General features: G+C 50.1%; 1 protein-coding gene across 2 annotated transcripts in view; it reads right to left on the bottom strand.

Annotated features, from left to right (window-relative positions):
* The window catches only part of FOXN1 (forkhead box N1), a 43782-nt gene that overhangs the window by 348 nt on the left and 27913 nt on the right, over positions 1-15521 (bottom strand). For both annotated transcript variants that reach the window (XM_063146634.1, XM_063146633.1), the window contains exons 5-9: positions 10724-10851; positions 9564-9660; positions 2236-2443; positions 1470-1595; positions 1141-1317 (exon numbers count right to left, since the gene is read on the bottom strand). In XM_063146634.1, the coding sequence (XP_063002704.1) occupies positions 1141-1317; positions 1470-1595; positions 2236-2443; positions 9564-9660; positions 10724-10851 (736 nt within the window). The remainder of the gene's footprint in view (positions 1-1140; positions 1318-1469; positions 1596-2235; positions 2444-9563; positions 9661-10723; positions 10852-15521) is intronic.

Genomic DNA, 15521 nt, shown 5'->3' with positions numbered 1-15521 from the left:
TTTTGGGGGGGGGCATTGGGCAAGATGCCCTCCATGCCCCCCCTGCCCTCCATGAGTCCCCCTTTCCCCGCCATGGTCCCCAGCTGCTCTTTCTCCTCTTCCTCCTCCTCACTGCTGCTGCTGGCTTGCTTGGTGGGCAGAGAGCCAGGGAACGAGGAGGCCGTGGGCGTCTCCTGCGCCTCCTTCTCACCAGTGCTGTTGCCTGGGCTGGAGCAAGAGGCAGGTGAACAAGCAGGTTGCATTGGTGAAGAGGAGGATCCAGGTCCAGGGGGCTCTGGCCAGTGAGCCCCTGCAGGTGTCTGGGCTGTTAGCAGGTGTCTGACCACTTTGCTGGATCTGGGCCTTGGCTGCCGCATGAGCTCCTGGCCAAATGGGGACTAGAAGCGCCTTACGGTCCTTGACCAGTGTGAGTTTGGGCACCACGAGGGGAGACCGGTATCGTGTCTTGTAGGGGTATTGGGAAGGTTTGTTGAAATTTGGGCCAGATTCATACTCGGGAAGCCTCACGTCCCCTACACCTCCCCTCCTGAGCATTCAAAACTCGGATGCTCGGGCCCACAGCTGTCTCCCTCCCCCAAGCCGTGGCTCCCCTCTCCAGTTGCCCAAACACACGCTGTCCACCTTGCCTTCTGTGCCGGAGGAAGAGCTGTGGGAACGAGATGAGTAAGGCCCCAGGGGCGCTCCCCCTGCCTTCATTGCCCAGAGTGGTGTTGGCCCCTGGGGAGGCTGGTAGCAGCAGTTCGTGGAAGCTTGGGTGTGAGTCAGTGTGGTGCAGTGGTGAGAGTGTGGGTCTGGGACTCAGAAGTCCTGGGTTCGAGTCCCCACTCACCCATGAAGTTTCCTGGGCAACTTTGGGCCAGTCGCAGACTCTCAGCCCAACCTACTTCACAGGGTGGTTGTTGTGAGGATAAAATGGAGAGGAGGATTATGTACGATGCCTTGAATTCCTTGGAGGGAAAAGGGCAGGCTATAAATGTAATAAAGTTTAACTAAGTTTAACCAGAAGGTGGGGAGGGGCTTGGAAAAGATGGGCCCTTTTCCATGCAAAGTGGGGTCTCTAACCACCGAGCTGGCCTGCCTTCCTATTGAATCCTTTGATGGGTTCAGCCAGGTCTTCCTCCCCAATGGGGAACAGCGTACCTTGCAGATCAAAATCAGTGAGGGACGGGTTCAGAGCGTCCACGTCATTGCTGAGGTCGCCTTCGGGCATGAGCACATCCTGCACAGTGCGGGGTGTTGGCAGCATCTTCATCCCGCGTCCCGGAGGGGTCTGAGCGGGCAGCGGGGACTCTTGGCCGCGTGGTCCATTCTGTGCATCTGTAGAAGGGAGAAGGTGGTGAGGGATGTCCGGCAGCCAGTGGGCAAAGGTGGGCGAGATCAGAGCTCCATAACAGGACATCTGTCCCCCCCCGTCCCCCCCCCAGCATGCTGGGCTGCAAGGGCCTGGCAGGATGAGGCGGGCGGCTCACACAGAGGGTGATGCTGCAGGGGCAGTCCTCGTGTCCCCAGCGGGCTCGCCACCGCCGTTGGGTTGCAGGCCATCATGGAGGGCCTCGACTTCTCTGCCTTCTCACCTATCAGCGTGTCCAGTTCTTCTAAACAAGTGAGAAGAAACAAGCCAAAGTCAGAGCAAAAGACAAACAATGTCTTTGATGGACCTGAGAAGACCCAAAAGCCAACTGGGTATCTCTCAGAAGCCCACAAGCAGGGCAGGAGTGCAAGGCCACCTTCCCACTCATGCTCCCAAGCAACTGGTCTTCAGAGGCACTGCTTCCATGTTCAACCAGAGAATTAACCAGATACTCAGGGAACCATGTCTGACCATTTGTGGGGCCTGCCGAGTGCTACAGTGAAAGTCCTCCAGATCTGGCATCATAGAGCAGATTCTCCGGTCAAACCAGCTTGGCTGCACATGGCCCACCTTTACTGTTTGGCCCCCTGACTGGCTCCCTGATTGGCTGTGCATTAGCCTTTCTGGATCACATCAACCCTCGGGCCAACAGTTGGATGACTTTCAGGAACTTGGGGAATTTGATGGCTTCCAACTGTTGCTCAATTCGCATTCTTCACCCATTGCTCCACCTACCTCCGCCTGGCCCCACCCTGACATCCCTATAGGTTGCCTCCTTGGATTGCTGCCTCTGCCCTGACTGGTCCATGGAAGTGGCCCAATCAGCAACCAGGTGGGAAACCCCCCCTTTTGCAGATTCCGAAGGGACGCAAGAGCTCGCCCACCTGGCTTTGCCATACTTTTCCGGACGGCAATCGGGTCTTTCCTCTTCCATTTCTGCAGCTCTTCCTGCATCTTGTCAATTTTGGCAGGGTTCAGGGCCCACAGGCAGCCTTTCCTGGACGAGCTGCCGGACTTGTTTTCAACTTTCTCGAAGCATTTGTTGAGCGACAAGTTGTGGCGGACGGAATTCTTCCAGCCATCCGGAGCGGTCTAGAAAAACAAACAAGAATGACAAATACAAACAGGTGTGAATTGGGAGAAGAAGGGCTCTTTACTTCTTTCAAATTCATTTTTTCTATTGTAAAATTTCAGCCTTTTTTTAAAAAAAAAAAAGAAAGAGAAGAGGGAAAGAGAGAGAGAGAGAAATTATATACATATAGATTTGTAGATATCCATATCAATGAATACATATGAAATCCATATATCTGAAAATACAACTTTCTAGCAAGTATGCATTGATTTCAACAAAAATGGAACAGGTATCCAAATATGTATCCACTTGAAGTATCCACCTGCTCAAAGGTTGAAAGCACTGTAAGTTCCTCAATCCATTGCATTATAGGAGTTGAGCATTTACCCTTCCAAAGTTGCAAGAAAAGCCTTTTAGGGCACGAAGAATCCATTTATGCCGACCATTCATTAATTTTCATGAAGTAGATAAGTAATTTAAAAGCGCGTGCACCTTGGCAAATATTAAAGACTGTTCCAATACAAAATTTATTCCTACAATTTAAAAGTGCGTGCACCTTGGCAAATATTAAAGACTGTTCCAGTTAACTAAGCCTTATGTTGTAGGGCATAAGCTTGATATCTCAGCAGGGAGAAGAGAAACCTGCCATGACTTTGGGTGTTTTAGGTTATCCAAATAGCACAGAGGATGAGCAAAACATCGGCTGATCTTTGTGTCTTATTGAAGCGCTTTGGAACAAATGTGTAATCAATTAATTTTCTGTGAATGGGCCTCTCTCATCCTGATTCATGAGGTGATACAGAAGAGTAAGTAGGGCTTGCTTACGTTGTTGTTGTTGCTATTCATTAGGATGGGGTATGCAGTGTGTGTATCAGTCGTAATTGTGGAACATGGAATTCCCGGACGGAAAGTCACCCAGTTACAAGGCATGAGATGAAGACCATTTGTGGAAACATGACATTCCAGGACTGGGTTTATTGGGGAGGTAATTCTGCATCACGGGGTGACTCCATGAGCAGGCTGAGCAATGAAGCCAGCATCCACGGGCCTGATGGATTTCCAGTCTTCCTTGGCCTAAGTCACCCAGTGAGTTTCAAGGCCGAGTGGGGGCTAGGTCCAGATCGCCATAGTCCCAGTGCCAAGCTCTGCACCACTCCGCCCCCCTGGCTCTCCTTGGGTGGATAGGAGCAGTTTGGCGACCGAATCTTCTTGGAAACGTTGAAGTCAAAATCAGAAATGCTGTTTTGTGTTGGAACAATGCCTGTTAATTACTCCTATAAAAGAACCCTCTCCTTTAAAAAAATATTTTATTCATGTTCTCTCTGGTTAATGAGATAAACAAAATGTCCCTCCCTCCCCTAAGGCAAAGTTGGGCTATATAACTCATCACATGCTCAATTAAGAAGGAAAAATGGACACGCAAGTCTACCGAAGAAACCAGCCCAGAATTTTCAACACGTTGCAAGTTTACGAGCTACACTCGTTTGTCATCTTTACACTTTTACAACCGGAAGCAAAGACGGGAAGAAGGAGGGGATTAACTTTCCCCCTTCATGCTCTTCTCCCTCCGTAAAATCATTGCTCTTGAGTCCTAGAGTTAGAAGGGCCCTCAAGAGGTAATCTATTTCAACACCCCTCCAAGGCGGCAGCGCAACTGCAATTTATTTGGCTATTTGATATCCCCTTCTTCAAGAATATTTTTAGCACAGCACCTTCCAGGACAGCTAAAAACAACACAGACCCAAATAAGCGACAATGATAAACAAAACGCAGCAACAACTTGACCAGATAAAATCCAAATTAATGCCAATAAAACAGAACCCTAATAAGTCATCACGTTGCACCGGGAAATCATGCAGACGCTCAGGCTTTCCACACAGCGGGTTCTGCAATTGTGTCTCCCTGCCTGGGAAGTATAGGCATGCAGGCGCGCACACAGGCACACACTGAATAAATGGTTTGTGCAACTGCCTCCCTGGAATCTCTCCTTTGGAAAGTGCCAACCCTGTTAGCTGCCTGGAGTTTGCGTTTGATCCACGCTGCATTAGGGATGTCGGAAAATTCCCAACAGATTCAAAGGAATTCAGAGTTTTGTGATTTCGACCCACAGGCGGATCAGCGGACTGTCCTTTTCCCAGATGCAAGGATTCCACAGGCCACTTCTTTTCTTTTTTAAAAACTTTCCATAACTGTATGCTAACAGATACGTACAAAAACACAAAAGCTGCTGGAAAATATGCTAAAATAGATGCCATTTAAAAATAAACACACACACACACACACACACACACACAACGTTTTGTACATCTCTGCTCTGTCTTCAGCCTCTGCCGTGTAACCAGCTTTGTTTTGTGAAATCTGAGCATTGATTGTACAGGGGAAAATATACTCAAAATGTTACGTGCCAGAGAAAGTTCCATAAATTGGAGCGGACTGTTTTGGAAAAGGGGTGGGGGGGGAGAGCCGGATCCATCAATGAGCGGCCGACAGAGTGAAAGAAGCCCAACAATCCGCGAAACACAGATGGAATAAATGTATTAAACCCGGTACATCTGGGACTTTCTGCATGCAATGCAAGGGCTCTGGAATTGAGTATACGGCCCTTCTCCAAAACCAGAAACAAAATCAAAGTAAGTCTCCAGTCCTTGAATAAACAGGAATGTCAGAAGCTGACTTATATGGAGTCAGAGCTGTTCCATCCAGGGGGCTTTCGTCTGCAATGGCTCACCAGCCATTCAGGGAGGGGTTTTAAGAGCCCTATCTGGAGACCCTGGGAGTGGTACAGCCCATGCAAAGCCAAGGCTCTACCACTAAGCTCCGGCGGTTTTCTCATTCTTCCTGATGGACAACCCAAATCTTTTTGGGCTTGAAACGCCGTTCTTTTGCCCTGCTGTTTACAGCAAACCTGGAGAACAGCTCATTCTCCTTCAAGTGGAAAACAAACTTTGCCCGCCCTGGTTGAGGTTTTGGAAGAACGCCGCCCTGGCCGGGGCGACTTGACGCCTGGGGTTCATGTCTCGCACGGGAGGCGTTAACAGATCGCAATCTCCCCGACGTCCAGGAATCGCGCTTATGTTTGCATTTCTGTGACCACGGCTGTGTTTTTTTTTTGGGGGGGGGTTGTTGTTTTGCTGAACATCTAATTACATTTCTAATTAATTTTGGCTCTCTCCGGTTTTTTCTTGAACCTTTTCCGGTTCTGTAGCTTGCTCTCTCTGCGTCCCCGGGCCTCGCTTTGCAGGAGATGCAGAGGAGGGGATGGATCCGGGCACAGCCCTACCTTGAGTCGACCCACTGAAATCGATTAGTCACGGCTAACTTAATTCCCATTGATTTCGATGGGTCTACTCTAAGCCAACGGTTTCGCCGTGAATTGACACTCGCTGCTTGGATCCGCGTTCGGAGCAAAATCCAGCTACGACTGGAGCGTTCCTAAACCTGTGTTAGGTTCGCATCCATAGGGCTGCCTTCCCAAACCTGGGGACCGCTGGATGTGTCAGACTACAACACCCATCATTTCCAGCTGGCATGGTCCGCCACATCTGGAGGGCTTGAGATTGGCGGAGGTTGGTATATAGCAGGGGTGGTGGACTCTTTCAGTCTGAGGGATGGATTCTGTTTCTAAGAAGCTCCCGGGAAGGGGGGGGGGCATTCCAGGGCGGAGCTACAGGCAAAAGAGGGCGGAGCTAAAGTGCACAAAAATAAAAGCCCCAGCAGTCATTAGACCTTGAGAAGAGCATTTCAGCCTTTGAGAGTGGGGTGGGGTGAGGAAGTATACAAAAGCCCAGACGCCACAATCAGGGTTTGCGGGAAGGGAGGCGGGGGAGGGGGTATCTAAGGAAACCCTAGTACAGAGGATCACAACCTCCCCACCCCCACACCCCGCGCCACTTAATCCACTTGCAGAGAAGGTTTTCAAATTCTGTCTCCCAATATAAACTGGAAAACATGCATCAGGCCCAGAATAAAACCTTCAGTTTTATTTCCAGCCCTATAAAGGCCCGCTCCTGTCTGCCTGGTTCCTACCCAGCGAGGATAAGTGAGTGTTTCTGCTCCAAAGGCAGGAGCGGCAGGTGCCCTTCAGAGATTCCCAGAGCCGTGAGTGGGGGTGGGGTGGGGTGGGGGGCGCATGCTGTAGTTTCAGGAATCAGGGAAGAATCCCGCAGCTGCAGGGCTCTCTCTAGGGATGAGCTCTCAGAGGAAGGGGACTCGGTCCCGTTTGTCTCTCCCCAACAGAGGAGACCAACGCTGGTGGGAGAGCACAGGGGCTTCAGCCAGAGAGGTGCTCAGTCCTCCTCCTGAAACACAGGCGGTGTCCGTCCCTGAAAGTCATAAAGTGCACCCCTGGCCCCCACCTTGCAAAGGCCTCGAGGCCTTTCCTGCTCTTCAAGGAGATGAGGAGGGGAGCAAGTCCACAAGCCACCGTTTCAAGGGCCGCTTGCTCCCCCCATTCCGCTCTTTTTACCTTTTGGTCACGTCTTTTTAGTCTGTAGGCCTGTGGGCAGGGGCTGCTGGGTTTTTATGGGCTCTCCATCAGCCACGCCAGGAGGGTGGGTAAAATTGCTTTCAATCAAACAATACAAATAAATCTTCCAATACTTGAAAGCGTGTCACACAGAGGAGGGCCAGGATCTCTTCTCGATCATCCCAGAGTGCAGGTCACGGAATAAGGGGCTCAAGTGACAGGAAGCCAGTTTTTCCTGGACATCAGGAAAAACTTCCTGACGGTTAGAGCAGTATGATAAAACATCAGGAAAAATGTCCTGTTAGAGCAGTATGACAATGGAAGCCATGACCTAGGGAGGTCATGGGCTCTCCCACATGAGAGGCTTTCAAGAGGCAGCTGGACAACCATCTGTCAGGGATGCTTTAAGGTGGATTCCTGCACTGAGCAGGGGGTTGGACTCAATGGCCTTAGAGGCCCCTTCCAACTCTACGATTCTAAGATTGTAAATAAATGGCAAAGCAATATGCATGATGGTGCTTAACTTAACGATGAACTCAGCACCCGGTGGTCCTTCTGTGGCCCCCCATTGGCTCTCAAAAAAGCCCAGCATCCCCAAGAGAAGCCCTTTCAATGGAGCCCCCTGGAAAGGAACTCAACCTGACGGCTGGAGAAATGAGAAGACGCTCTGACAAGCCAATCCATAACCAACATTCATCCTCTGCCACATTCGCTCCCCTGTGCTAGGCGACAACCGCTTGATCTTTAGAAAGTTATGGCATCTTGCAAAACTCTGCCCTGTTAAATCTACCCCTAAAGTGCAGGGAGAGGTACTTCAAAGGAGGAATCCGTCTTCGCTCTGCACAATTCCGCCCCCCTCCCCTCCATGGACGTAGGAGTCGGGTTGTTATGTTTCAACTAGAAAGGAGAGGGTTGCATCATCGACGTTGCAAGGGCTGGGACAGAGAGCAGAAGTTAATTGGACCAGGCTTGTGTCATCCCCATGTTTTCCCAGCATGCACAGAGCTTGCGCCGTATGTGTTGCTATTGTTGGGTTTCCCCCCCATCCCAATTAATTGCTCCTCCACCCCTTCTGCTCTGTGCTCTGGAAGCTCCTTGTAGTGCCTGCTTCTGAACTCTCCGATTTTGCAAGCCCTCGCTTGGCACAGGCTTTGGTGGAAAAGACAGAGGAAGAGCAGGCCGGGGGTCCAGCCAGCCAGAAGGGCACTCATTTTGTAATAAAAGGATGTTGCCCGGCTGTGTTGCAAAGGCACAGAAAGAAGGAGCAGCAGTCAGTCAACCCACCGGGAGATGCTCCACCAAATGTCTCAGAGGCGTTGTGGAAGATGGTGGATGGACCTTTTCTGGCAGGATGTTTTGTACATAAACAGGGAAGGACCATGACTCAATGGTGGGGGCCCTGCTCTGCATGCAGGAGTCCCCCCCGCCCCAGTTCGATCCCCGGCACCTCCAGGTAGAGGTGGGAAAGATCTAGGTCAGAGACCAGAGAGAGTCGTCACCTGTTAATTCTGATCTAGATGAAAGATTGCCCTGAATGGCTATAAAGGAAGCTTCCTACATTGCTATTTAAATCAGCCCCTTTATTCAGAACCATGAGGACTGGAATCTTATTTTATTTTTAGGAGCAAGGCTGACGCTCCATGGAAGAGAAGGAAGGACTTCACACAGTGCATGGTTAAACTATGGAATTCGCTACCACAAGAAGTAGTGATGGCCACCCATTTGGATGGCTTTAAAAGGGGGCTGGATAAATTCCTGGAAGAGGAGAAGGCTGTCAATGGCTACTAGTCCTGATGGCTCTATGCTGCCTCCAGGATCAGAGGCAGTAAGCCTATGTAAACCAGTTGTTGATGGGGAACATGGGTGGGAGGGTGTTGTTGTACTTGTGTCCTGCTTGTGACTCTCCTGTGGGCAGCTGGTTGGCCACTGTGTGAAAGAAATGCTGGACTAGATTGACCTCTGGTCTGTTCCAGCGTGGGTCTTCTTACGTTCTGCATGCAGAAGGCCCCAAATTTATTTATTAATTAGAATAAATCAGCAGACAAATGGATCTTTCTTTAAAATTATTGGGAATGTTACCGGCAGGGTTTTGTAGGTTCAACAGCTGTGCAGGCATGAGATTTGGATCTGAGTACTGAATTTGGTGTCCCAGATGCAAGTTTTTAGTCCTGTGAGTGGGATCAAATGTCAGAGTAGAACTAAGCAGAAGAATCTTTGCAGTGTCCATCCATGGTAATCAATAAATAAACATAAAGCAAGCAGACTTCACCGAAATGGCTAATTTTGACTTAATAGTCACATAGATTCTGCGTTCTTGCAGATTTTTTTTTTTTTTTTTTACTTTCTGGGAAATTTACACAGAATTAATTGTATTAAAAATATGCAGATATTTTTAAAGCTGCATACCTTGGCTAAAGTATGAAAATGTGAATTCGGGGGAGGATTTGCACAAGTCTGCTCTTTTCAATGCGGACTCAAATTTGGGAAATTGAGAAAAAATCTGATTCTGTCAACGAGTGAACGGCGGGACAAACGACTCCCGACAATCAGCGAAATCCCAGACGGAAAGGAAAGGATTTAACGAAATTGGCACATTGCAACATGTTCCACATCTGTGAAACCGACATCATATAAGTAGGAGAGTAACGTGCCGCTATGCATTACGGGAGCCTCACCTTGAAGTATGGGAAGTGTTCAGTCATGAAATTGTAGATCTCACTGACAGGAAGGCTTCCAGTTTTGCTGTTCTTGAGCGCCATAAAGATGAGGATGCTGAGAGAAGCAGAAAATGCAAAAGGGATGTCATTAAAGTGCTGGTTTTCTTCCCACCTTTGCCTACTTCACAGCTTCTGTGACGGGATGTTAGCGAAACGTCTGAGAGGCGACACACACAAACAGTAGTTACCTTCCCCAAAACCTAGGATTTCAGGGCGAAGGTCCTGACCTCCCTAGCAGGACAGGTTTAATACATAGTATTGCCAGTTAAAGGCATGGAGGAGAAGTATTGTAGCGTATGATGAGTTTATAGTCCAGTCCTGGACTTTTCTTATTGATTGTTTAAAATTGTTTAGATATAGGTGTGTCTCTGTCTGTGCTATCTGTTAATATGTTTGTATGCAAATATGTTTTTAATACTATGCATAATGTATTTTAATGGTTTTAAATCTCTGTAAACTGCCCAGAGAGCTTCAGCCACTGGATGGCATAGAAATGTAATAAATGGAATTAATGAACGGAGTTTGATTTGCATTTCAATTTTGCACTTTCAAGCCACAAGGCGAACCAAAACTCAGTTCTCCTTCAAAATTTCCACTTCTCCAAAATTTGCAACGGTGTTCTTCCATCAAAAGAAGTCCCTCCCCTGCCAAATAATGCACATGTTCAGAAACGTTCACACAAAAATGTGTCGATTTGTAGTAAAAGTATTCTGCTACACAAAATTGCATAAAAACAGTTTTGCAAGATCAGCAATAAAATCTCAGTTAAAATGATTTTTTATCATATGCTGTCAAATGCTGGGGAGTAGGAGAAAGTCTAAACCTGGTGCCAAAAGACCACAATATTGGCACCAGTTGGAAGGAGGGCAGTGGGTAGAGCATTTCAGAATTGGGGGCCACCCCCGAGAAGGCCCTCACTCTTCTCTCTGTCCTCCAAAACTCCCTCGGGGGAGGCACTGTCCATTTGCCAAATGTCTGATTTGGCATGAAGGTTTCTCCCACCTGGAAGCAAGAATCTTGTACCGGGGGGGGGGGGGGGGATTTTGATTTTTTTTTAAAAAAAAAACACGTTTATATTTTTTAGAGTAAAAATAATTTAAACAATGCAGAGGGGTTACCTGTATGAGTAGATAGGTTTCGGAAAAAGCAGCTGCTGGTGTTCCTGGCTACTTTGGGGAGCGATTCTTTGATAGGGGTAGTGGGATGCAGAAATATAAGTGACAGGATAGCTGCTTCCTGCAGGATACTAACAACACAACGAGAGAAGAGAGGAGACCACGGTTTAGAGTAGAGGAAGGACAGGATCCGAATGCAATCATGTGCATGTTTAGGCAGGACAATGTCCCAGCACTCCCTGTCCATCCATGTGCCCTAACAGTGGAAATCTGAGTGCATTTTTAAAAGCTGATGTATAAAACGTATAAAAGCTGGTGTAGCTGCAGTGCAAGGTCTCCCTGCGGGCCCAGAGAGCAGAGTTGAGCCCTGTTGTTCGGTGGCTACTGATTCTGACGGCCGTGTGCTTGGTCGAACATCAAAGACAGGATGCCTGTGTAGACCAGTTGTTGGGGGACACAACTCTGAGGGTGCTTCCATGCTCATGTCCGACTTGTGGATTTCGCATGAGGGAATCTGGTTTGTTTGTTTATTCGTTTATTAGTTATTACATTTTATATCCCTCTTTTTCTCCTCTTGCATGGATCTCAAGGCAGACCTCACAGTCCTCCACCTCTGATTGGTGGGAGATTCAGGACAGAGAAAAGGAAGGACCTCTTCACACAGCGCAGAGTTAAACTATGGAATTCGCTACCACAAGATGTTTTGACGGCCACCCATTTGGATGGCTTGAAAAGGGGGTTGGATAAATTCCTGGAGGAGGAGAAGGCGATCAATGGCTACTAGCCCTGGTGGTTGTGTGTTTCCTCCAGTATTTAAAGGTAGTAAGCCTGTGTGCACTAGTTACTGGGGAACATGGGCGGGAGGTTGCTGTTGCACCATGTCCTGCTTTGTGGGTCCCTGGTCAACAGCTGGTTGGCCATTGTGGGAACAGAGTGCTGGGCTAGATGGACCCTTGGTCTGATCGAGCAGGGCTCTTATGTTCTTAAGTTCATCCTCACAACAACCCTGTGAGGTAGGCCAGGCTGGGAGCCATTGACTGGCCCGAAGTCACCCACACAGTGAGATACATGGCCCGAGTAAGGACTGGAAGCCGGGTCCCCTGAGTCCAGCACTCTTAGCTCCACACCCTGGTTGGACACTATGAAGAAAGGACTGTAGGTCTAGGTAGGCCAAAGTTATGGTTGTTCCCATGGTGGCTGGGCCCTTCTTTTTCTGGTCTGTGAGCCCAACCCTGAGGCCTGCACTATCCATCCGTGATGCCCTGAGAAGAGCCACCAGCAAGAGCACATCCTGCAGACCAGCTGGTGACGGGAGCCAGCATGGGGTGCGTGTGTGTGCGCGCACCTTTGGGGTCAAACTCTGTGTCCGACTTTGATGACTTCTCCCCCACAGGGCAGTGACGTGCCTTCCAGGAAGGCTCCGGGGTTGCACCCACCTGGCCCAGCCCAGTTCCCCACTGGTTACCAGGCCGGGCTAATAGGTGCTGGCGTTGTAATTTTGGGTTTTATTGGTTTCAGTGTCTCCTTGGAAGTCGAGGAAGGAGCTGGCGGAGGTGTAATCATCAGGGGCAAATGCAGGGCGTTTTAGAGGCTATTTCTGTTTTATTGGTTTCAGTGCTCCTCTTCTCCTGTCGAAGGGCGGTGAGGAGGACGGGGAATGGTCCCGGCGGGGAGGCGGCTTTCGAAGAATTTACGAGGCCAGGCTGGCACAAGGGTGCCATTGTTCTGAGGCAGGTGGGACGGCAAACGCCGCTGACTCAATGCGCTCAGGTCCATGAGAGACCTTCTCCCCTGGCCCCGGCGAAGAGCAAAGCCAGCCCAAACCGCCTTCTGTATTTTGCCCATTGGGGACAGAACGAAAAGGGAGGGGACCCTGCAGAACAGAAGATGCCTGAGAGATGGCCCCAACTTGGTGCCCCCCCAGATATTTTGGATTACAACTCCCAGCATCCCTGACCAGCGGCTGGGGCTGATAAGCATTTGTGTCCAAAACATCTGGAGGGCAGCAGGTTGGCGAAGCTGAACTACAGGCATTCTAAGGAGTCTGGGCGGCTTTTCCCTACTGGGCAGCTTGGAAGAAGGGTGACCCACACTGCCAAGGACGTGGGGTATTTCCCCCAGGAAGGCAGGCTAAAGATGCTGCAGCATCAGGGGAGGGCCGCAGCCGGGTGGTGGAGCTGCTTTCCGTGCAAATTGCTTTGCTTGGCAGGCAAACCATCTCGGATACCTCCAGGTAGGGCTGTGTGTGTGTGTGGGGGGAACCCCTGTCTGCAACACCTGAGCTCCACCATTAGCCTGGGTAGACAAAACTGACAGCTGGACTTGCAAGAGAGATGGACGGATGGCATGCCTTGGCCCAAAGCAGATTTGTAGGTTCCTATTTGAATTGGACCTTTAGAATCACAAGGACTGGAGCATGACCTTAATTTTCAGGCGACAGGCCATGGCTCAGGGATAGAAGCCCTGCTCCACCAGCAAACAGTCCCCTTCATCTCCAGGCAGGGCTAGGAAATGCTCTCTCTCCTCCCCCCCCCCTCCGAAACCCTGGAGTGGCCTCTTGATCTGGTCCAGTAGGAGGCATCTGTACAAGTGCCTTAAAATTAAAAAGGGGACCGAAGGGAGAGAAGCCACAGAAGCCCTTTCTACACCTAAGGGTTATCCCAGGAAAATGGAGGGATCGTCCCTGCCTGCTCCCGGGATCCCCAGGATGATCCTGGGGGGAAAAGGCCGGTGTGGAAACGGCCAGAGATTCAGGCAGCTTCCAGCCGAGGCTTTTATGATGCCCTGTTTGCAGACGGGGCTCTTGTCACCTTTCACTTCAACCCCCCTGTTTTCCTCACTGCCTCTTCAGCCTCCTTACCACAGATGATCCGTCAAGGAACAAAAAGATGGAACGGCTGGGCGCCCTCCTTCTGGAAGCAACCCCTCTACAAAATGAAGAACGGTGGGAAGGTGGGGGTGAAGGCTGCCTAGAGCCTCCGTTGTGGTCCTTTCGGCACCAGCTTTGGGTCCGTCGGTTCCAAAAACAGCAGTCCTGCGTGTTTGCGTCTTTGTGCCGCTGCTGCTTTTTACCCTAGTTTTTACTTGTTTTTGATTCTGTTTTCAACTTGAGGTTATTGTTTTTTAATGTCGTGTTTTACCACATTATCGTATTTTAAGGGTTCGGGCTGTCTTAGTCAAGCTAAATGCGGCGGTGGGGGAGACTCCTCTCCTATCTGTCACTGCTGCTCATCTGTGCACTCCCTCCCTCTTGGCCTGATCCACACTGCAGCTGAGCAAGCAGCGTTAGCGTGAGGGGCAGCAGGCAGGCAGGCAGGCAGGCAGGCAGGCAGGCAGGCAGGCAGGCAGGCAGGCACCCTTCGATGAAAGGTCCCTGGAGTTGGCAGTGGGCCCCTGGCTGCTGGGGTCAGGCAAGCCTTGGCGGAGGGCCAACGTTACCAAGCCCGGGACCAGCCCTGCTGCCAACTGCGGGATGGGCCTGTTTCACCCAGGGCCTAATTAAGACAGGATTTCATCACCCTCGGATGTCGCAATAGACATTCTCTTCACTGATGCTTTCAGAAAGAGTGAGATTATCTCATCTTGGAGGAGAGGCCGGTCTGGTGACGGCGATTAGCTCTGCTTATCAATTGGCTCGAGAGCTTTGCTTGCTTTTCGCCCCAGAAAGATCCCGAAGGGGGATGTCATGAAAGAAGAAAGCACAACTCGAATCGGAGCTCGAATCCCGAAGGACGGAGCCTCTACAACTTCCCCAGGGGTAGAGGAAGCGTCTTGTCCATACAACAGGGGTATTGAACAGCAGGACTGTGGGGTCCCAATCTGACCCCTCTGGGTACCCCCAAAAGACCACCCACCCACCCTTTCCCCCACACCAGTCGTTTGGTGGTTTCCTGGCTGCCCCCCCCCCCATTCTAAAAAGGTTTATTCCTAAGGCTTAGTGGCTGGCGATAAGAGCTTTAAGCTAAAATATGTTGGCATTTTTTGGGGAGGGGCTTTCTGGTATTTTGGGCCCACCCCCGTTTGCCTTCATCCCCACACACCCCAGGAATGTGCTCCTCATCCCCCCTAAGAATTTGGTCCTCAGTCTAAAATAGGTTTGTGCTCCAAAGATGACAGCAGCGAAACCAAAACAGCAAAGGTGCTTTGCTACTACTCGGCTGTCCGGCCAGCATCTCTGGGGGCCCAGCGCTGGTGACCGCGGGGAGAGAGAGAGAGAGAGAGAGAGAGAGAGAGAGAGAGAGCGGGGGGGGGGCTGTTCATACAGTACCGGGGCCAGGTGTTGGAGGGCCCTTGGAGGAGTGACCTTCCATGGCACCCCTCCTTAAGAACATAAGAACATCAGAAGTGCCCTGAGGCTGGATCAGACCTAGGGTCCATCTAGTCCAGCACTCTGTTCACATGGTGGCCAGTGCAACAGCTTGTGGCAGTAAGTTCCATAATTTAACTCTGCGCCGTGTGAAGAAGTCCTTCCTTTTATTTGTCCTGGATCTCCCACCAATCAGCTTCATGGATCATGAGCCCTTTGGGTTTTAGTATTTTGAGAGAGGGAGAAAAATGTCTCCCCACCAGGCATCATTTTGTCCACTGCTATCCTGTCTCCCCTCAGCCTCCTTTTCTCCAAGCTAAGCAATCCCAGTTGATGTCACCTTCCCTCGTAGGGGAGATGCTGCAGCCTCTTAATCATTTTAGTTGCCTTTTTCTGCACTTTCTGCACTTTTTCCAGCTCTATAATATCCTTTTTTAGGTGTGGTGACCAGAACTGTACACAGTATTCTAAGTGTGGTTGCACCATAGATTTGCA

The sequence above is a fragment of the Elgaria multicarinata genome, chromosome 22 (assembly GCF_023053635.1).
Source record: "Elgaria multicarinata webbii isolate HBS135686 ecotype San Diego chromosome 22, rElgMul1.1.pri, whole genome shotgun sequence".
In the NCBI taxonomy this organism is placed as follows: Eukaryota; Metazoa; Chordata; class Lepidosauria; order Squamata; family Anguidae; genus Elgaria; species Elgaria multicarinata.
Note: the sequence above shows the minus strand (reverse complement) of the source record. Positions and strands in the feature narration are given on the sequence as shown.